Source organism: Corvus cornix, chromosome Z (assembly GCF_000738735.6).
Source record: "Corvus cornix cornix isolate S_Up_H32 chromosome Z, ASM73873v5, whole genome shotgun sequence".
Lineage (NCBI taxonomy): Eukaryota > Metazoa > Chordata > Aves > Passeriformes > Corvidae > Corvus > Corvus cornix.
The window spans coordinates 27579800-27602145 of NC_046357.1; the positions used below are offsets into that span (position 1 = coordinate 27579800).

At 46.3% G+C, this 22346-nt stretch overlaps 1 protein-coding gene across 2 annotated transcripts in view; it reads right to left on the minus strand.

Annotated features, from left to right (window-relative positions):
• Nucleotides 1–22346, minus strand: part of CORO2A (coronin 2A) — a 64308-nt gene that overhangs the window by 23888 nt on the left and 18074 nt on the right. For both annotated transcript variants that reach the window (XM_039567372.1, XM_039567371.1), the window contains exon 2: nucleotides 4345–4545. In XM_039567372.1, coding sequence (XP_039423306.1) covers nucleotides 4345–4545 — 201 coding nt within the window. The remainder of the gene's footprint in view (nucleotides 1–4344; nucleotides 4546–22346) is intronic.

Consider the following 22346-nt stretch of genomic DNA (forward strand, 5'->3'; position numbering starts at 1 on the left):
AAGTTCGAATATTTAAATGATAGGAAGGGTGCTGGTGATTTTATTAACATTCAAGCAACACTTGCTTCCCCCTGTAAGAAGCAGAAGAAGTATGGGAAGTCCCCTGACCCACCCCAGGCATCAGTTCAAGAGCAAAAGTCAGTCACCTAAGAAGGGAGACATGATGGCAAGCTGGTGATGCTGACCTGCTTCCCACCTGGAAGGATCTTAGACCAAAATGATGGCAAATGTGTGCTTGCCTAGAAAGCAGACACTTCTGTTGATGTACTCCTACACCTGTCCAGAGGTGGGCCTTAGGAGTGCAGAGCCGAGGGGAATCACTGCTGCCCCTAACCTGGCTGTGGAGAGGGTGTAATTTTCCCAGCTTTTAAATTTTGGGGGGTTTTTGCAATTTTGAATGCAGAACGGGACACTGGTGTATGGCTTCACTGGAAAGTTTGTTGCATAAACTGGGACTAACCTGCTTTAGACTGAACATCCAAAGGGCTTTGAAATGTAAAAGACTGTGCTTTTTTAGACTACAAAAACAATTCCCTTTCATAACAGCAACAATGCAAAAAGATTTGGGAAGGCAGAAGAGAGATGAAAGACCTTTAATAAGAAGTGCTCCTCCACCCACAGTGTCCTTTTGTAGCTCAGTTTCGAGATGACAACTAAAAGGGGTGGACAGACAAATCCACAGCAATCCCTTGATCCCTAAGGGAACCCTGTCCCCTCCCAGAGCTAGTTGCCTGTCTGCTCCCCACTCTGTTTTGGAGACACCCAGGCTGACCTAAGTCTGTTTTGCCTGACCCATTCCGCAAGGCTCTCTTACCCTACTCCCACTTCCCCAACTGGCTCTGGAAAAGGAGCCCTTGTTCTCCCAGCCACCAGTCTCACCTGCCCCATTGCAAGCACTGGGACAGAGCAGGACTCACCACGCATGAACCCCCAAGAGCCAACAAACATATATGACATGAAGCTAGAGCTGCTGGTCTCAGATGCACATCTGCATGAGGAAGTGAAGATCTTCATTGCTGGAGGAAATTTAATTTTACACACCAAAAACTATTTGAGTAACTAGATGTGTTGTCATCCCATGAAGTGGTACCTGACTTCCACAGTTACCTACAGAGCTTGAAAATGACCCATTTTTTAACCACTCGCTTTCTAAAATTCCAGCGTTTCTGAAAAGTAGTCAAGCTTGGAGTTCCCTGACAAAAATCACTTGTAGTGGAACATCTGTCACAACTCTCCCAGCAGATTTGTACAGGGTAGATTACTATGAGGTAGGTCACCCCCACCTCTGCCCCTGAAGGGCGCTAGCACAGCGCTCACATATGTGTCAGTTACATAAGGCCAGAGGGGTCATCATGGTTTCGTTTTACAGTCCATATTCCCAGAGAGAAGGGAGAGGAGTTTGTGTCTAGGAGGTCTGCACAGCCACAGATGTCCTCCCTTTCACGCCGGGTGCTGACACACTGAAAGAGTAGAGATTGCAGACCTGGGCACAAATAACCTCCCTCTCTCCTGGGACCTTGTTCTCACTTGGCTTTTTGCTGCAGAGGAAGAGACAGATGCAGTCTCAACCGAGTATCACCATCGGAGATGGAAAAAGGCAGGACTCCATCTTTCAAAAGAAAGCCACAAAATTTTCCTCCCAGTCAAGATCCTTCCTTGGCACGCTGTGCATGCACTTCCCCAGCACATCTACACCCAGGCCACACTGTGGGAAAGCAGCTGATCTCTCAGTTACAGTCACTGAGCTCATGTCTCCTTGAACTTGCAAGATTTACAATCAGTCAGCCCGTTCTGGGCACCAGGCAGCCCCGGTGGCCACAGCCCCTTCCCTCCCTGGTGAGATGTGTTGCCCTTCCATCCATCTGGTTTCAGTGGCACATATTCACCAGGACCTCACTGATACACCCTGCAACAGACCATTTCCAAAGTGATGGCAAATATTCAACTAATTTCTTATAAGGCTGAATGCAAAGGCCTGCTGAAAGGATGGTATCTAGGGCAAAGAACTCTTTCTCTACCTAACCTCTGCTGTCCCCAGCCCCACCTCACCCCCAGGCTCTCAGAGAAGAAGACTGGTGCAGAAGGAAAGAAGTGGTATTTATTCAGGGAGAGATGAGAGACCTTGGTGTCTGTGACTCAGCAGGTGAGGAGTACAACAAACAAACAAGGAGGCACAGTTAAACAGAGCAAAGCTGAGCCTTCATTCAAGGATGTCCTTAGACAGGCAGCCCCTCTAGTAGCAGCACATGCAGAATGAACTCAAAAAAGCATTGGAGGGAGAGACAAGAACAGCTACCTGATCAGGTTGTTCATCCTCCCCAGCAAGTGCAGCCCTCCCTGTCCTGGCTACTATCTCCTGCTTTAACTAAATATGTGACATCGTGGCTCTTGGGTCCTTGGGCTCTTCCTCCACACTTTGTCACACTTGGGATGTGTCTGCTTCCCATGAATCCAGTCAAAAGTAACCACAGTCAGCTGTCCATCGTAAGAGGGCAATACTGTCCCAGACACATCTCCAGAACAGGCTGCCTTTGATGCCCTGGCAGCTGAGGGCACAAGCCAAGTGTCCAGTACACTGTCTGCCACGGTTCACCTTCATAGGGGGAGGTGGCAGTCACAAAAAAAGCACCATCAGAAGCACAAGTCAAAAGTTTCTGCTTTGCACCAGATGGTACCACTTTGGAAGTGTATCAAAGAAAACAAAGTAGCTGGTATTGCAGGTCCTGACTCAGGGAATCCCTTTCTTTGGGTGGCTGAAGCAGCTTTACCACCCAGCATGGGTAAGGAACTGGTGGTATTCAGAGAACAGTTGTGTGAAGCACCTAATTTCCCTGACACACAACCAAAGGTTAACCCTCAAGGGACCAACGCCTCTCCATAGCTCAGTTTTGAAGCCCTTAATTCTTCCAGACTCATCAACATCCAGGACAGTGAGCCCCACATCTAAACTGCAGCAGCATTTACATCTGCTGCTAACAGACTGCTCCCTGGTGTCCAGAATCCCCTTCACCAAACAAATCAAGAAGAGCTGCTCCTTAAACTTCTTCTCCTGACAGTTTTATACATCTTGCTCATTTGCCTTTTTTCCCAGACTGATTGAGGCCTGACCTGCAAAGTCTTTCCTCACATGAAAGTTACTTTCACATTTTCACTGACATACTTTAATTATCCTTTTCTGTATCTTTTTAGTTCTACCATGCCTTTGATTTCTACATGCAATATTTCAGAACTGGGTGGAGTATGTGAGCAGGTGTAAGAACGAGGAATTACTACAAAGACTAGCCAAGCTGAGAAAAGGTGAGAAGACAGAAAAATTAATAGTAAGAAATGCAAGCAACTTCAGCTACTTTTGCCAGAACTTTGAGAGCTTGGTCCCACACCACATCCCACGGTCAACAGCTGGCTGCCTACAGATGTAGTTCTGTGATAAAGACAAGTTGTTGAGCCTCAACAGACCATCATTGTGGGGGCAGAAGTGACTCAGTCAAGAAAAACAGGGTAGTGGTTAATTTTAGGACAGTCTCTAAACAGCACCATCATTGAAGGAATGAATTAACAAAGTCCAGAAGGGCCGGAAACTGTGCTAGGTTCTTCAAGCACAGCCAGTTCACTTTCATCCTTAGCAAATATATATTGAAAAAGTGGCATTGCAATAACACCATCAATTAACTTTTAATTAAAGGCTGAACTTCTGCCTTTCATCTGTTCTGTCCTGATTCCAGAGAGATCATAATCTCATATTGAAGTTAATCCACATAAGTGCACGCCTAATTTTACTGAAGCAATAAACAACAGACAGCCAGCTTCTCCCTCTCATCTGATCCTAAGTCATCAAAACTCATATACATGGCATTTGTTTCTGAAAGGGAAGTCTTCGCAGCATCAATGCTTGAAGTTTAAGAGCTTCATTGCCTGATAACTGTGCTTCCATTCTTTCACAAAGGAGAAGGTAGAACAAAACATACCATATTCTCCTTTGGTCACTGAATCCATGTTGCTAAAGCATCTTTCTGGTTCTGCTCTCTGTATCCACTAAATACTTTTTAATTTGCAGTTACTCCCAGGAGACAAACATCTGAACAGCACATTATGCTGATTATACAAGAAAGACAAACGAGTTATAAAATGAAGCAAGGTGTCAAAAATCTGCAAGCAGCAATGCAAGACATAAATACACACATGCCAGGAATCACCTGCTAGGGCAACTGGGGCCTCTTCCACCATTTTGCAATTTGGGCAACAGCATTAAATGAATATCCTCTGTGACCTAGGTCCCTAGAAAGCCTGTCCTTCCTCCAGCCTCTTGATGTGTTCTGGAAAGGCAGCTCGCCTTGGGGAGCTCACCTGCTTGATGGGAATGACGAGGAAGGCACCGCCGCCCGCGCACTCGGTCACCACCGCAATGAAGCTGGGGTTCACAGCGCAGAAGTGGTTGTCGTGGACGCTGCAGGTGATGGGCACACAGTCGTAGCACTTATCCCTGCTGGCAGCTTTGCCATACACGTGGCGGAACTTGGAGCTGCGGTACTGCGGGTGCCACGACATCTGCAAGGGGAGAAACACAATGTCCCAAGGCATAAGGACAGGCCAGGCTTGCAGAATCCCACTCCCCTCTCCCCACCACAGCCTCACCCTCCCCACTTGGGCTGCTCACACCAAGCCTCAGCCAGCAAGCCGCAGACACAGTTTTCTCTGGTGTTCACCCCTTTGCCATAATCCTGTTACACATCTCCGATGGATAGAGGAGAGTGCAGGGATGAAATGACAGCTCTCAGCATCACCAGCCAGCTGGGCTGTGCATGTGTCAGCAGTCCCTATCATTGGGGCAGGGCCGCATGGCAGCAAGTTTAAGAGGACATGAATTCTGGTAGGATAGAGCTCAGGAAGCATGGAAAATACAACATCTTGGGTAAGGAAAACCTGAAACATGGTGAGTGAACAAGCCAGTCCGGATGCATGCTTTGTTTAGCCCTCAGGTGGTTTAGGACCAAAAATTATTCTGAATTTTGCTCACATGAATGGAAAAAAGAAGTTTGATAGATCATAGGAATAGTTACAGCCACTTGTTGATGTTTTTTCAAGTGACAATTATGTTCTGCATGTCTGGTTTGTAACTGCACTACAGCCCTCTGACAGACAGCATTTTAAATGTGTTTAAATGACACACATAAAGCATGCTAAACACAAGAATCCCTTCTCACAGAGAGCAGTGAGGCTTAATGGAACTGATGTAACATTTCATAAAATCATAGAGTCACAGAGTCATAGAATGGTTTGGGTTGGAAGGGACCTTGAACACCATCTAGTTTCAACCCCCTGACATGGGCAGGGACACTTACCACTACACCACGTTGCTCAAACCAGCCTCGAACACTGTCAGGGACGGGGCATCCACAGCTTTTCTGGGCAACCCGTTCCAGTGTCTCACCACCCTCACAGTAAAGAATTTCCCCTTAATATCTAATCTAAGTTTCCTCTCTTCAGTTTGCATGCATTACTCCTTATCCTATCACTACAGTTCCTGACAAAGAGTCCCTCTCCACCTTCCCTGTAGAACCCTTCAGATACTGCCAGGTTGCTGTGAGGTCTCCACTCAACCTTCTCTTCTCTAGGCTGAACAGCCCCAACTTTCTCAGCCTGTTTTCATAGGGAAGATGCTCCACTCCTTTCAGCAACTTCATGGCCCTCCTCTGGACTTGCTCCAGCAGTTCCATGTCTTCATTATGTTGGGGGCACCAAAACCATATGCACTGTTCCAGGTGGGGTCTCATGAGAACAGAGGGGGAGAGTCCTGTCCTGTGACTGGCTATTTTCAAATAGGAAATTACCAATGTTGGTCAGAAAAGGTAATTAAGACTATTAAATCCTGCTCCTCCCACAGGATTTAGAGAGCAAAAGGCATATGGTGAATGTAGTGAGAAGATTCTACTGCCCATAGGAAAAGAAATGCAGATCAGGCAGGGAGGTTATGGGTAGGGAGCACTTCGCACAATAGCTGGGAATACGGGCAAATACTGGCAGAGGGCATGGTGTAGTGGGTTCAGTTGTAAACTGTAGTGGTTTGGTTCAAAATACCCATTACTTACTTACTTTCCTTCTGTGAGATAAGAATTCGGAGAAAGCAAAGCAGGCACAAAACTTAATAGAATATAAAAAAGTTTAATAACAGACCTAAAAGAAAGGGGAAAAAAAGTCAGACTAAACCTTCAGAACACTTCTCTTAGCCCCACCTTTCTCCCTTCTCCCATTGACAATGTAAAAAGACAGCCCTTGAGATTTTCAGTCAGTTTACCATCTCTATAATAATCTTTCTTCAGTTCACTTAGGGAGAGGAGTCTCTCTTGCTCATGCTATGGAGACATCTCCACAAGAAACAGTTCTCTCATGGCTTCAATGTCACAGCCAGACAGCCGCCTGGGTTGGTTCTCTGCTCACATGTGAGAGTCCCTTCCCTCGTCTTACAGCTTTCCCCACAACTGCTTTCAAGGGTTCAATCTTGAGCTACTGGGGTACCATTTTAAGGATGAGCTGTCCACAAGCAAAGGTTCTCTTCACCCATCTCTGGGAGCATCTTCATCTCTAGGAACAGAGGTCTTCTTTTCCCTGGGAGCAAGGGTCTTCATCACTTTCATCTCTCTCTGTTCAAGCTTCTCATCAAATCACAGCTACTTCAACATTTGCTCATTTCAGCACAGGTACTTTTGCTCACAATTGCAGTTTGAACGCTCCACCCCCCCATGCTTTCATGAAATTACAACAGGTACTCTGATGTATCATAGCCCATCACCATAGCTTTACAACAGAATTTCAGCTTCTAGGTTTGAAGCTTCTTCCTCTTTCTCCTGTCTCAGGATTTCAGCTCTTCCTTCTTCACTGACTTTGGTGTCTTTATGGTGTTTTCGTCACGTGCCTTCACCTTTCCTTTTCTTTTGACTTGGGAGAGGATTGATGTCTGCAGGCTTCATCTGTTCTGGAGGGAGCTTACAGCCCTACAAGGGTTAATGTCACCCGGCCCCGCAGCTGGAATTCCCTTATCGCTGTTGGTCACCTGCTCTTTGCCGGGCAGCGGCCTGAGATGAATTTCGGCCGCACTGGAGGGGTGAGGGCCGGCCTGGCCGAGCCGCGCTGCTGGCCCACCTGCACGGAGCAGGGCTGCGGGGGCTCTGGGGTGGCTGTCTCTCGGCCAGCCCGGCCTGCACTGATGGGGCTGTGCCGGGTGTCCAGCGAGCAGCAGCGGCTGAGATCTCAGCCAAGCTGCACTGCGGCCGACCCGGCCGGGCTGCACCGAGCAGGGCCCAGCCCCGCCCCTCTGGGCCACACTGCAGGCCCCCCCAGTTACCTGTCCGAAAGCCAGAAGCAAGAGAGCTTTCCCGGGCTTTGTTCGTTCTTAAATGTGGATCACAGAGGTGTGTCAAGCTTCTTAAGCGGCTTTAAAAAGTTGCCAATATTCAAACTGGCCAGTTGATTGGTTCTATTGGGTCTGGAGGAAGCTGTAAGCACGTCTTTGCAAAAGAATCACTTCCATGGCTGATGGAGCCTTCTTTAACTAAAAACCCAAACTGTCCTAAACCATGGCACATGGTTTTGTCCCTTATTGACCTCTTTAATGTGCATTTGGTGAACAGTATTATCAGTGATGTTGGATCAACAATACTCCAATTTGACAAGGGAACCCACCCAAGTAGCTTTTGAGCTGCAGCAAGGCTTAGACAGCTCTCTCACATAGTTGAAGGGTGAAGGGAAGCATGCATGCACTCAATGGCAGGAAGCCAAGTGCATGATCACCTGACAAGCAGAGGTCTGAGCAATTCTAAACCAAAATGTCCATGTTGCTGGCATGGTCATGCATCCTCCTGAGATGATTATTAAAGGCTAAGAAACAGGATGGCTTGAGGCTGGGCAGTCCAACTGGAGCTTTACAAGCACCCATCAATACAAAGACCCACAAAGTTCACATTCTGTGTCACACTGGAAGATTCAGGCTATGAACAGTATTAGGACACAAGTTCTATCCTATTTACTGCCTCCTCCCAATCTACTGACAGAGTTTGGAGCCAACCTCACCTTGGACAAATACACATGCCTGTAACAGTCCTGGCAGATCACCAGTGGCTTTCAGAGCCATCTTTGTTGCTCTCTTTTACCTTAGCATGTTTTACCTATGTTAACCCTGCATTTGTCCATATTTTTAGCTGAATGGATCTCTTCTGCAGAAAACATTAGGTGCAAAGGATCTTGGATACAGTGGGAGCTGCCTGTCCCAAACAAAAACAAAGAAATGCAAGTTATCTGGAAAAAAAAGCAGCAATCCTGAAAGCTAATCTTGGAAGAAGGGATGCTCACAGGCAGAAAGCAAGCTGAGGTTATATGCAACTGACTAGCTCCCCAAACAGCCCCAGAGGTGCAGTGCTCTCAAACAATTTCATGCTCATTACAGCTTTAGTGGTTAGGTTTACTCACACTGGTGGGGGGGAGGAAATCACTGTATTGTCCAGATGCAGCAGTTGCTTGTTACAGCAGTACCATTATCTTTCCAAAAGGAAATTAATTGCCTGGCTGCAAGGAACTTCTAGCTACACTGCTTTTGAGTTGGGAGAGAGTGCATGGTCTGACGTTTCAAGGCTCTTCTGGAGAAAGGAGTCACCAAGCACATGAGAGCAATTACTGAGAAAGCCAGGACTCTTAACCTAGAGAAGTTCAGAAGGATCTTATCAATGCACACCAGTATCTCAGAAGAGGTAGTAAAGAAGACAGAATCAGAGTCTCCTCAGCAGTACCCAGCAACTGGACAAGAAGCAATGGGTACAAACTGAAACTCAGAAAACTCCACTTATGTGCAATGGAACGCTTTTTCTCTGTGAGAGTCATCCAACACTGGCACAGGTTGCCCAAAACATTATGGAGTCTCCATCCTGGGAGGTGTGGTCCTGGGCAACCTTTCAGGTTGACCCTGCTTTGAGAAGAAGGGTTGGACTAGATGAACTCAAGGGATCCCTTCCAACCTCAATTATTCTGTGATCCTGTGATTTTAGGGCCTCTGGATCTCAGCCATGTGTATCTTGTACTGCCCTAAAAATGCCACTGCCAGCATACCAAGATGCACACCCACAGAGGCAGACTTTCAACCCAATAAACCTCACGTGTGCCTTGCAGGCTCAGCTTTCTCACCTGTTCCTCTGACAGGAAGTGATGACAACACATTTCTTCCTCATTCATAAAAAATGCTGTTTGGAGAGGCAACTGCTTTCAAAACAGTGCAAAGAGCAACTGGTGTAAGGAATGGGAGGGGAGAAAGTATTTTCAGTAAGTAAAAAATATTTTGTCAGTAAGACAGGATTGGTTTTACATTACAAAAGCTGACACTATCATCTCCAAATAATTAAAATACAGATTTGTGCATTTTATGATGTCTGAAAATTAAACGTTTTGCATGGTCTCTTAACAATATTACTCTAGGATTACAGATTTGCCTGCACCATTGTACTGGTTTTGCATGGCTTGGGTTTTGGTAGCAGGGAAATTACAGCGGTGGCTTTTGTGAGAAGCTGCTGGAAGCTTCTTCCATGCCCAGCAGAGCCAGTTCCTGGTAGCTCCGAAGATGGACGTGCTTCTGGCCAAGGCTGGGCCAATTAGAAATTATGGTAATACCCCTGTGATAACAGATTTAAGAATTTGAAACTAAAAGGGGTTGCAGAGTTGTAATTGTGACTAGAGAAGAGTGGAGTGAGAACATGTGAGGAGAAAACTCTGCAGACACCAAGGTCAGTGGAGAAGGAGGGGGAGGAGGTGCTTTGGGCACTGGAGCTGAGATTCCTCTGCAGGCTGTGGTGAGGCAGCTCTAGCCCTGCAGCACATGGGGATCCATGGGGATGCAGAGATCCACCTGCACCCCATGGAGGAGCCCCACACTGGAGCAGGTGGAGAGGAGGCTGTGATCCCATGCGAGACTCATGGAGAGAGGGGCCCTGCTCTCAGGCTGGAACAGCCTGTCCTTGGAGAACTGCAGCCCGTGAAAGAGTGACCCATGCTGCAGCAGTTTGAGGGGGACTGGTGCCCATGAGATGGAGCCACGTTGGAGAAGTTCATGGAGAACTGTCTCTCATAGGAAGGACCCCAGGGTGCAGGAGGAGAACGATTCCTCTCCCTGAGCAGTAGGATGAACTGACCATAGCCCCCATTCCCTGTCTCCTTGCACTGCTGGGGTAGGAGGTAGAGCTGGAAGGAGGGAGGGGTGAGCGGGGAGGTGTTTTTAAAGGGTTATTTTACTTCTCATTATCTTGTTCTGATTTTGTTAGCAATAAATTCACTTCATATCTCTAAGCTGAGCCTGTTTTGCCCATGATGGTATTTGACGAATGATCTCCCCCGGTCCTTAATCTCAGCCCAGGAACCCTTCATTAAATTTTGTTTCCTCTGTCCAGCTGCAGAGAGGAGTGAGTGAGCAGTTTTGGTGGGTGCCTGGCATCTGGCCTGGGTCAACCCACTACAACCATGCATGACATGTGTGAATTCTGGATGAATTTGTCTTGGTCCTGGACAAAATAACCACATGGAAAAAGTGAAATATGTCTGAGGAAACCCAGACGTATGGTAGCCTAATCCAAATCAAACTGAGAGCACCCTCTACTCTGGCGCCACAGTATTTTGTGAAAGACTCACAGCAGCAGTCATCCCCAATAGTGTAAAAACTCAAAACTTTGTCAACGCTTTATTCTACCGTTTCTCATCTTTGATATCCTTAGTGTTTTTGATATCCTTAGTGTTTTTGATATCCCTGGCAGTGCCAGGAGCAGACCAGGAAATTATTTTCCTTACATCCTGGGAAAGGCCTGAAAGAAGATTGATGGGCACCTTATCTCCTACAAATACCAGTTTTTGGGTGCGGCTCCACACACTGCTAGGAGGTGACCTCTCCAGCACACACTCCTGGACTGCTTGTGGTCTGGCACCTTCAGCCCCATCCACGAGCTGCTTTCTCTTGCTCTGAGCAGAAAATTAATGCGGGGGGAGGATGGGAATTATGAAAACACAAGCAAACAAACAAAAGACCACAACAACAACCAATCACAAAACCCATCCAAAAACTAGAACAAGGCACTTGAGCAGAATCAAATCATAAAGAGTATCTGATGTGGGTTAAAAAGAGCACAAATGATAGGCATCACATCACATCTGGAAGGAGGGGAATTGGAGTGTTTTGGCAGCAGTGGGATCTCTCACTCTGCTCACCCAGGGAACTACAGACAGGCAGTGTGACAGTATCACCTCAGGAAAGAAGTAGCTATGAGGCAGAGCTTGCTTGCCTCATTCCCTTATGAATAGACATGCACCAGAACATTGGGAGCCAGGACCTCGATGCATCCTGCTGCTGATTGCCAGGAAGGTGACTAATTTTCTACTTCCCAGGTGCACAGAGCAGGACTATGAAGTACCAGGCCCCCGTCTGCCAAACAAATGCCAAGGGTTCAGCATTGTGACTCTTCCAGAGCCAAGAGTGTCCACTGCCACCCATCCCAATTCAACAACGAGCTTAGCGTTGGTGACAATTTTTCACTGACTTTATACAAGGCGAAAGGCTGAATGACCTCACCACTTACCAACCCAGATGTTCTCTTGGGTATTTTCTTTCCTTCCAGGCATATTCCCTATTCTGAAAACACCAGCAAGAAATAAGGTAGGTTGGCTTTGTGCTGAAGTACCAAGTTGAGTTGTCTGTATTTCCAGGACAGAAACAATATGTAACAAGTGTGCAGACAAGAGGATGCTGTATACTGCATGCTCTCACTCCACTCCACTGGCCTGCACTGGGATTTCTGTTCAGCTTGTGCTTCAATCACCAGCAACATGAATACTAGACAAAAGACCTTCAGCTTTGGGCACTGCTCTTGAGGATGTGTCAGAGAGTTAGAGGAGAATTCAGGGTAGAACTCTGTGGATCAATGATCAAAGGTGTGAGATCTGCTAAGAAATCCTAAAAACTTTGAGGTAGAGATGAAGGAGGGAAGCCATGACAGTAGGCTTCAAACAGAACAAGTTGGTACAAGGAGGATATAAATCATCTGCTTTCAAAATCTAGGGGAGACAAGAAAGTCGAAATACATGTGTTTTAACTGCATCAAAGAAGTTTCCAATTAGGCAGCAGCAAAACTTTTATCAGTCATAGGAGTGGGAGAGAGAATGGCATTAATCTCTCCTGGCATTTCCCAGGCAGATTCAATAAAAGCCTAGCAATGACAACAGAGCTACAGCTGCTCATGATTTGGACAGAAAACAGACTCACAGAGACAGAATAGAAATTAAATAATTTTAATTTCATGTGCAATAAGTCTGCTATGTCCAGAGTGTGGCAGGGCTATACACCCACTCATTCTGGCTGCACTAACCCGCTCAGAAGTGCATCCAGTACCTCCATTTCAAGCGATTTTTGGTTGCAGTACTTAATGCAAAAATTTCAGTTTTTAACATCCAGGGATAAAGCAGCTGAATCAGATATAGCTACTTGAGAACAATCTGCTCCATTATGGTACCAAGAGTTGCACTGCAATTCAAGCTCTTTAGCAATGGCCATCATTCCAACCATTAACTGGCCAGAGTAGCTCCTTCCAAATATATCACTCTTCAGGGTTAATATTAAGAGTAGTATAATGGTAGATGAAAGCCAAAAGTTTAATCAGTTTGTTTGTTTGATGCAGAGTTTGAGCTGAAACCTTTTCCACTGCATTGTAAACAGAAGTAGGCCCTATTTCCTTGAGCTTAATCTCAGCAACTCTGTTAGACTGCAAAAAGGACTTGTAGAGGGACGAGACCACCCTGTCCAGATACGGACCTGAAGATAATGGTGGGGAAAAGGGGTGGCACCTTCAAAAGCACAGATCACATGAACATCATGGTAAAGGAAAGAAATGGATACATAAAAGCATTCAAAGCAGCACAAAACACTACCTGGAGAACTCACAGGAGCTGAACAAGTCCAACAGGCATAAGAAATTTCTCCTCTTGGCTAGGCCACATGGAGCTGCTTCAGGAAGGTGTCTGAGGTCTCTGGCACCAAAACGTTTTTTAAGCTAACCAGGCTGGAAATCACCTTCCTGTTTGCAGACAGCTGATTTCGGTGCCCATAGCTGCCTATGGCCCATCCCAACACCCATCTCCATGGGACCAGGCTCCAGACGTGAACTACACCCTCTCTCCACCTCTTACACAGCGGGGGCCTGGCAGCACCCAGCCTGCATCCACCCAACACTCATCCATCAAGACACAAGTCCTTGACCCCTTCTGTCCCCCATGCCAACACTTGTCAATGTTTGACTTACTCAAGGCTGCACAGGAAGGAGGCTCACAGCTGACTCTGGTAACACAAACAGGCATTCTTTGCCATCAGCTGTAAGATATTCAAAGCCTTTTTTACAAGGTTCATACAAACGAAGCCTGTGCAAGCACAAGATCACTTCTTGTAGAGCATCACATTAGATGAGTCTTGTGAGTCTCTCACAAGAGTGTATTACAGTTTTGGCATGGAAGCAGGGTACATAAAGTCTGTGTGGATTGCAGAAGCAGCACTCAATTAAACCAATGCAGTACTTTTAGTCCAAATAACAGTTTGTAAATTCTAACAGAAAGCTCTCCAGCTCTGTCTGCCTTCAGGTAAGCAACAGAGGGACAGCCTGCCTGTCTCTGTTCCTGTTCTCTGGATCATATGGGCCATTCAATGAAGAGTTGCATTTGATGATCCTTGTGGGTGCCTTCCAACTCAGAATATTCTGTGAAATCTGAGAAACACTACTGCAGCAATCAAAGAACAGACAGAGCTCTTCAGGAGACCAGAATCTGGCACAGCATCTCCTGAAAGGACTTGAAACTTGTACCTTTTCCCCATCCAAACCCACAATGAGATACTCACACTCCTCAGAACACCTGGGCTCAGAGCCTTCCAGTTCATAGTGCACAATGGTTCCATTGCACAGATCCATCATGTGTATGGTACATGCCCCATGCCAAACAATTGTTTTCTGTTCTCTTGTGCTGCACACCTCTGAGCAGGGTAGAAACTTGTGCCAACAAATTAGTAATGGTTATGTTTGTTTCACGCTCCCCCAGCTTCATGCAAGAAGTCTCCCTTCTCCTCGAGACCTGTTCTCCACATGGTCTATGTTGCATTCCTGCATGAAAGCTGCCCTGGCATTGGGAGACACAGGCTGAAATCCAGCCAGACCTCTGGAGACCTAGTCCTAGTGCACTCCTAGGGAAAGCACATAACATGACAGTCTACCAAAAAAACATTTAAGTACTGTTTTCTATTGTTCTTAGGCAGGTTTCCAAACTCTGCCTATACCTCTTGTGACTCTGAAAAGCACTCCAGATGTTCAGGTGATCTAGCCTGACAAGTTGGACTCTTTCTCCTGTTTCCTTACTGACAGGGAATCAAGAGAATTTACAGTTCTGAAAGACTTTTCAGAGGTCTCAATCTCTCAAAAGTTAGAGGTAAGTTGAAAAGCAGAGAGACCAGCAGAAAAAATACACTCTACCCTCATTCCTTCTCTTGTATGCAGGGTCAAAAGACATAAAAATGGGAGAAAAGAAGGAATGCCAATGTTAGTAAGGGGCATTTTGAAAGTAATAATGAGCATTTCAATTTCATATGCCACTAAAACTTCATTTCCCTTTTCACCTTCTCTTTTGGAATGCTAAACTTGTATTGCATAGGTAATGCCTTTTCCTTTTCAGCCTTCTCATTTTTAAGTGATGTTTCTATGGCCAAAAAACCCATAGGGGCAGCCTTGCAAGTCTTGTGAGACAACTGTTTGCAAGCATCCAAGGAGAATGCCACAAGAGATTCAAGCTTTCAACCTCATGCAAAAAAAGCAGATGGAAAGTGGCACAAAGATATATAGCTAGAAAACTCTTGAGAAGATACACATCCTCTTCTCAGTTCTCTACCACCAGTCCATGAAATAAAATCTTTACCTGCACTCAGCTCCAAGTAATAAAATCAAACAGAAGTAAGAATCACTGTCATTCCCAGAATCTGCCTAGATCCATTAGTTTCTCTGGTCCCTTCTCTCCTTTTTTCTTGAAATCATCCATTAGTTTCATCCTTCTCCTGTCCTGCTAAAATCTCTCTCCTCCCCTCCACTTTTCTTCCACACCACTTATTCCCTCAAAATTCATTCCTTCCCATCCAAAAATGAATAATATAACTTGATGCCAAAAGGTAAGAAGAGTCACTCTGGGAGACTCAAAAAGCCCTTTCAGCTCTCTTGTCTCTGCCAATGACAATTAGACAACGCTTACATCCAGATGACAAGAACAAGATATGTATGAAGTCAGCTTCAGTACTGCCTCACACTGAATACCAAGCTACGTATTGGAAATGGGGGATACATTCCCATTTACAGTACCCCAGGACTTGTAGAAAGGAAACAGTTAAACACATCATTTTAAATAAGGCAATTAATATATAATGAAGTTCTGCTGGTTTTCTGCCTGAGAGCCAGCTACATGCATTGCAAATTTCATGACATGGCTCCATATGGAGCAAACTGTACAAGAGAACTCCATAAAAACTACCTCCCCTCTCCTCACTCTGCTGCCCCCACAATAGATTTATGCTGAAACAGGAAGACATGTGCTACTTGCTTCCAAACCAGGCTTCTGCATTCTTCACACAGGCACAGGGTCCTGGTTTCCATGTCTCTACTTTAAACACACAGTTGTCCCCTCTCCTGATCAGAGAGGTGTGATTCTTGCTGCATCTTGGTTCCTGATGAATGTTGGCAGAGGAGTATCTGTCTGCTAAGCAGGCTGCTCCAAAGCCTTTCTGCTCTTGCCTAGCCAGCATCAGGGCACAGCTGGGAAGCAGTGCAATATGTACCTCACACCAGCAAGGTTCATGTGTCTCACACATCCTGCAGGAGACATCTGTCACCTGCATGGGACACACTAGCAAGACTCACATAAAAGCACCTTCACTGGTTTTAGCAGCTGACTAATCAACTAAGACAACTAAGTCCCAGGTCCACACAGCTGGACTGGGACAGTTTTGGCAAACAAAAATACATCACGTAATTGTATTTCCTCTGAATAATGCTACTAATGCTTCTTTCACAGGGCAAAGATCTCTCTCCCCAGGACCTGGTACTGCAACCCTGCCCCCGTGGTTAAGCAAGAGCATTCAAAGAGACAGGCACTGAAAAAAATTGTGTGCAGAGGAACTTCTCACTTCCAGACAGCTTTAAAACCTTCAGTTTCACATTGCTCCAAATGCATTCCTCACCCCTTATTCTTGCCTTATGCAGAGAAAAGGCTTCTGGCTGCAACCCTGACAGGAGCACAGTGATCACAAAGCAAGCAAGCAATGAGAAAGGTGTCTGTTTGTTGTGTTAGTCTGCAGGGGCCACTGTTTAAGTACAAGCAATAAGTGCAATTTCCTATCCCATGTGTCCCCATTTGCCACCAGCTTTCATGGCAATGAAAAGGGCTTCATTAGAAACAGTAGAATGGGAAAGACATCCCTCTTGCTAAATCAAGTATTGTAGTAAGGTGTAGTTTTCTTCAAGTAGCATGCATTCATCCCAAAAAGGTTTTGGAGGACAGGACAGACTCGTGCAAACACGGACCAGGCTCAGGCATGAGCAGTCAGCCCACTGGCGCACAGTCCAGTCATCATTTGTTCTTCCCCCCCACACCAATATTATTCCCAGGTGATTTAACCAGACCTCATCCTGCTCCCACTCTCCTCTTTTCCCTTTCATCCGAAGCAGCAGTAAGGGACAGCTTTATCACAGATACAAATTAACTTTCTGGCTAACAGAAAGGCCATCCTCAGTGACATCAGTGTAGCTGCAGCTTTCTCCAGCTGCACCTTGCAAACTCCCAGAAGGCAGACTCCCTCACTTTCCTGGTGCCCTGCACTGCTGCTGTGACCCAGCCCACTGCGGGGCTGGGGCAGCGTGATGCCAATCAATCCCAGCCCCTCCCCTGGATCAAGTTTCCCGAAGAGGCAGACTCAGAGGGCAGGTCGAGGGGCGGCTCAGAAGCCTAAGCCGTGCCAGGGTCCAAGCTGCCTCCCGAGGTTCGGGAAAATTCTCGGTTCCTCGGTTGTTCATTGTTCTCTGTTATAACTCCCGCCTCTCAGTTTCCCCCAGTGGTTCCTGTTACATTGTATCCTCCCCCTGGCTTGTAACTCATTGGTTTTTTTCCCCTTTCACTGGGGTTTTCAAATTCCCTATAAAACTGAGGGCAAGCCTCGGGAGCATCCCATCGCGTTCCATCCCTTCCGAGCTTGTTCGGGTTGCGAAACTTCTGACAATAAACCTGTTAGGAGCCAGACCAGAACAGCCTCTCTCTTCCTTTGCCTCCGAGCTAACGTGAGCCGATCCCATCGGCTCCTGCCGTGTTCCCTCTGCCAAGAAGCCAGCGAGCTAGCCCAGCCAGCAGCTCCTTTCCTGATGCCGAAGTCGCTTCAGCACAGAAGAACGCAGCTGGACTCTCTCTGATCGAGGGCTCGCCAGAGCTCGTGCTTCGAGCACGAGAACTGCGCTACTGCACCACCTTCTTTAGGCTGACCTACCCTCACAGGCTTCTGCCCACACTCTCCATGCATGACCTGGAGAACCAGCAGAGCAGGGGGAGGAACACCTGCCTCTTGCTTCCAGAGAGGACTCAGGAGCAGCCAGAGGAAAGCCAGTGGGGCTGGCCTTGTGACTCTCAATCACAGAGCTACAAATTATATGTGTGTACTCCCAAATAACAAGTTGTATGCAGGGGGGGAGGCAGTCCCTGGTTTGCAGCCTGCAAAGAAACTAGAGGAGACCCTTCAAAACACCAAGGTAATTACTGTGCTGCCAGGTTGGTAGAAGAGTGGGTGGAGACTTTGACAAGACATCGTTTTGCTTTATTGGTCTGGGACAACCTTTGTCTCAACCTTCTAGCAGATCTTGCTTCCCCATGAGGAAGGTCTGTATCATAGAGGCAAATGATCCTCTCATCTGTCCTCTCCTGCTTGGTGACACCTCATTTATTACAAGATCTTCCCATGAGAATGTACATCAATAAATCAAGGCCAAGCCCTCAATACAGCCATCCAAACTTTGTGTTGAAAGAGTCATGCTGTCCCTTCTCATTTTAAGCATTCCTTTTCTCGGGTTGTGAAAGCTTTTGGGTAAAGCTGTGTGAAATACACTGCTGTCCCTATGGAGAAAATATTGCTAAGAGCTGATCTTGGAGACAAGCTTTTAACAAATTATCTCTTCCAACACCTGGTAGTGGTACTCCATGGGCCACCTTCCAGCCTTCTGGTACTGAGGAGGCTGCTCACTGGTGCACCAGGAAGATGCATGTGTCACAACAGATCTCCTGCTTTTCAGCTCCTTTCTTAAAGGAAATGTGAGACTTTTATTTTGCCAAGAGAAGGCAGAAAGCATAAATACTAACTGTAACTCTGTTGTGTCTCTGGAAGTAGTTCCAAGCACAACTGAAGAAGTTTGTTGCAAAGGAGCAACAGAAAAAGCAGCAGGGACACTGGGAAGATTGAGGCATTGAATGCCTTCTTCACCTCAGTCTGATGCCTTGAGAGGCCACCTAAAAGCAGAGACTAGACAGGAATAAGGGAATAAAGGTAGGTATTTATTTGAAAGGCCTTCAAAGGTACACCCTGGGGAGCCAGAGGCTATTGCCAAGATGGACCCCAAGATGGACAACAGGTCACGAGTTCTTCACACTTTCATAGGTTTGGTTCATTTGCATATCAGGGTTAATTCTCCAATTAAAGCTTCAGTTAATGATGTAATTTTCCCAAGCTTCCCCCCCTTTTTGAGGCTTTTGGTTTATACTTTTTGGGACTAGGATGGTCTGGGTGTCCTTGGAGAGCAGGCTTGGAGAGGCTTTGTTATGTCTACCTAGTACGAGAGAGCAGAAGTTAACAGGCTACAAGAAACTTCAGAGTTACACACTAGGCAGTACAGGATTTGAAAAATAAGAAAGTAAAAACCTAAGGCATCATTTCTCCCCTTTAGGGGCTTGACAAGGCCTCTACCTTGTCAAGACTCTATTCTATTCTTTACTGCTATGATCAGCTGTCAGGTACCGTGGAGCCCTGAGAGATGCAGAAAATCCAAAGCAAGGAAGACAGACCCTTGTTGGAGGAAGATCAGGTCAGGGAACATTTAAACAGAGTGGATATGGACATTCCTGATGGAATGAACCCACAGGAGCTGAGGAAGCTGGCCTGTGTTGTTGCAAGGTCATTCTTGGTCATCTTTGAAAGCTCACGGGGATGGGGTATCTATTGTCCCCGAGGACTGGAAGAAATTCTTTAAAAGGGCAAGACAGAGGATCTGGGGAACCACAGGCTGTTCAGCCTGAGCTTGATCAGAGAGTTAAATGTTGAAGGGAACTTTCAGACTCTGAGGGTGATTACACACTGTGCCTGTCTCAGACACAGGTTGCTGAGAGAGGCTGTGGAGTCCCCATCCTTAGATACTCAAAACCCACCTAGACAACACCCTGAATCTGCTCTGAGCTGGCAGTGGACTAGGTGATCTCCAGAGGTTCCTCCACCCTCAGCCATGCTATGACTCTGTGAAATCTGCACTGATCTCAAGGGAGAGGGGTCCTGAGAAGATACAGTGAAAGTAGATCAGAACTTTCTGTGTGCATTCAGTGTGAAGACAGGAGATATCCCTGTTACTTAACACTGCCTGCGAGGGACTCAGCAGATGGGCCATGCTCAGGGGAAGGAAAACAAGCAGCAATTCAAAAAGATGACGTAAAGCAACAAAAATAACTTGACCACAGTGTAAACTCTCTCATTCGAGTCCAACTAGATGAGGAACAGGCAGGTTAGAAGGTTTTCTGGGGAGGCTGGTAAAAGGAGAATGACATCAAAGTATTAAAAAGTGGAAATTGGTAGATTTGCAGAGAAAAGTGAGAAAGATGGAGAGTCAACCCAGCTTTTGTAAACCCTTGCCAGGCTTCACAAGCCAAACTGCTCTAACAAAACCCAAAGTCACCATGACACAATATATTCAAATTCCAGTACTATGATAGTCCTTCGCCACAGTGATAAGGCAGCACGAGGTTAGCAAGAAGGTCCTCAGATGGGTAAGTGGTTTGTGAAAAATAGGAAACACCCACATTTGAGTGCTGCAGGCTTAAGTTCAAAATAGACTTTCACCATCATGTTTACACACCTACATGTCTTCCAGGAAGCATAAATTTGTGGAACAGAAGCAGATCGTCACAGGTTTTGTGAGTCCATCTTTTGTCCTGTCCTTCTCATTCATTTTTCTACATTTTCTCCTAAGGACTTTTTTCCCAAAATTCTCAAGTACTGGAGAGACCATCATCATCCTGCTAAACTTAACCCAGCAGACAGCTGCCTTTACAATTATGCACCTTTTCTCTGCTGTCAAAATTAAATCTCCTTTTGTGCAATCAGTGTCCCTTGCTTCTTATTCTACTTAGCCAGATCCCAGGCAAAAGACTGTACCCTTCTTACTGCAGCAAGCTTTCCTCCACAGCTAACACACCGCTTCCCAGTCTTCCCTGGTTTTTACCTCATTCTCTGTCAGCCATGTTTCCTGAACAGCTGACAAATTTGTCCTCCTTGCTTCCACTCTTCTTTGGCTCATATGCATTTTACCAGAGCAACTGCACCTAAAACTGGCATACATCCATTCCACTAACATGGACGGACAGAACCATCCAACGCTTCCTTTAAAATTTACCAGATATTCTCCAGTTCATATTTATCATTTTCTTTCTACAGCATGTCACTGGGTCATGTTGGAATGAAATGCAGCCTTTGGACACTTTTGTGCAGAACTGCACTGGGTCTGATGGTACTGCATCATCTGAAGACTCAAACTTCTCTCTGCTGAACCTCATCCTAATTTTCCCATGCCATTACTTCAGCTCATCAAGGCAGTTTCAAACCAGAGCCCTGTCATTCTGCAAGCTTCCTGCTCTACCTGGTTTCCTGTTTATTATTTATTCCTTTGTCCTGATTACTAATAAAAATACAAAAAGCATCAGATGTCAGGCCTGCAAAATTCTTCTCAATAAATCCTCACATTCTGATACCAAACTGTCATGTAAGCTCTCCTGTATAATTCTCTCACCAGACTTACATATATCTGACCACAGACAGATGTATATAGTGCATATTCTTTTATCTTAATTGTGTGGGATAACATTTTTCTAAAGTCAAGATAAATGATTCCACATCCACTGGGCTCACCACCCTCTGGAAGATGAAATCAGGGTGTTGACATGATTGGTTTCACCATGCTCATGCTGCCTTTTTCATCTCATTATTTCTCCCATGTGTTCCACTTTTTCTTATTGTTCTGATATACTCCTTATAGAGGGGCTCAAGCTTCCCTGTGCCTAGAGTTCAGGAATCTTCTCCATCCTCTGAAGAGTCTTCAAAGACAACCTGTTGATTGCACTGAGTTAATTTGCAGCTCACACTGACTGGGGTCCCCACACATCTTCCATGAGCACTGTCCAACATCACCTGCCCCACTGTAGTCCAAAGTACCACTCATCCCTTCTTGCTGTTACAGGGGAATTTAGCCAGGCTTAGGGAGGGCTCTGCGTTTGTCCCTAGAAGAACCTAATGTGGCTGGAAGTTGAGACCCCTACCAGACTGGACTGCAGTGCTGAGCTGATCACAGGACATGCCAAGCCCCTTAGGCAGCAACTCACCAGCTAAGTAACTGGTATCCCAAGTACCCACTGGGATCACCAGACTGGGCTGCATGCAGGACATTAAACTGCTTGTTGTTCATAGCCTGCAAGGGGTGCAAGTTCCTCAGGATCTCCAAGCTTTTGTTCTCCTGGGGCTCTGGGAGGAGTTTGTGTGTTTTTCCAACACACAAGACTAAGCTCCATGTCCAGCACAGCAAATACCATTAGCAGATCACTCACAGAAAGCCTTATCTGCAGCAGGAGGAGACCTCCTGTCTCACCTGTGACTGGCTATCTGGTGCAACACCCAGGAGCCCAGATTCAGAATCAGTGAACCAGAGAACACCTCCTGTCACAGCCTACCTTCTCGGGCTGCACAAAGTCTTGCTGCTCCTCCTATGGAAAGTCAGGCCCGCAGAACTGTGCAACCTGGCAGCTCTCTGCAGGACAGGCTGTCTCACACTCCTACCCCCCCTGGGTTTTGCTCTGCATACCAACAAATGTCCCTGTGCAGACACGGTTCTCTAAAGGCAAAAAGGTGATGAAAGCATCTTCTCCTTTTCCCCTGTGAGAAGCACCTCTTTTGGATTAGTTTCTTCATGCCAAGGAGGACCAGCAATACTGGTGTGATTGTATTAATATAATTACAGGCTTTA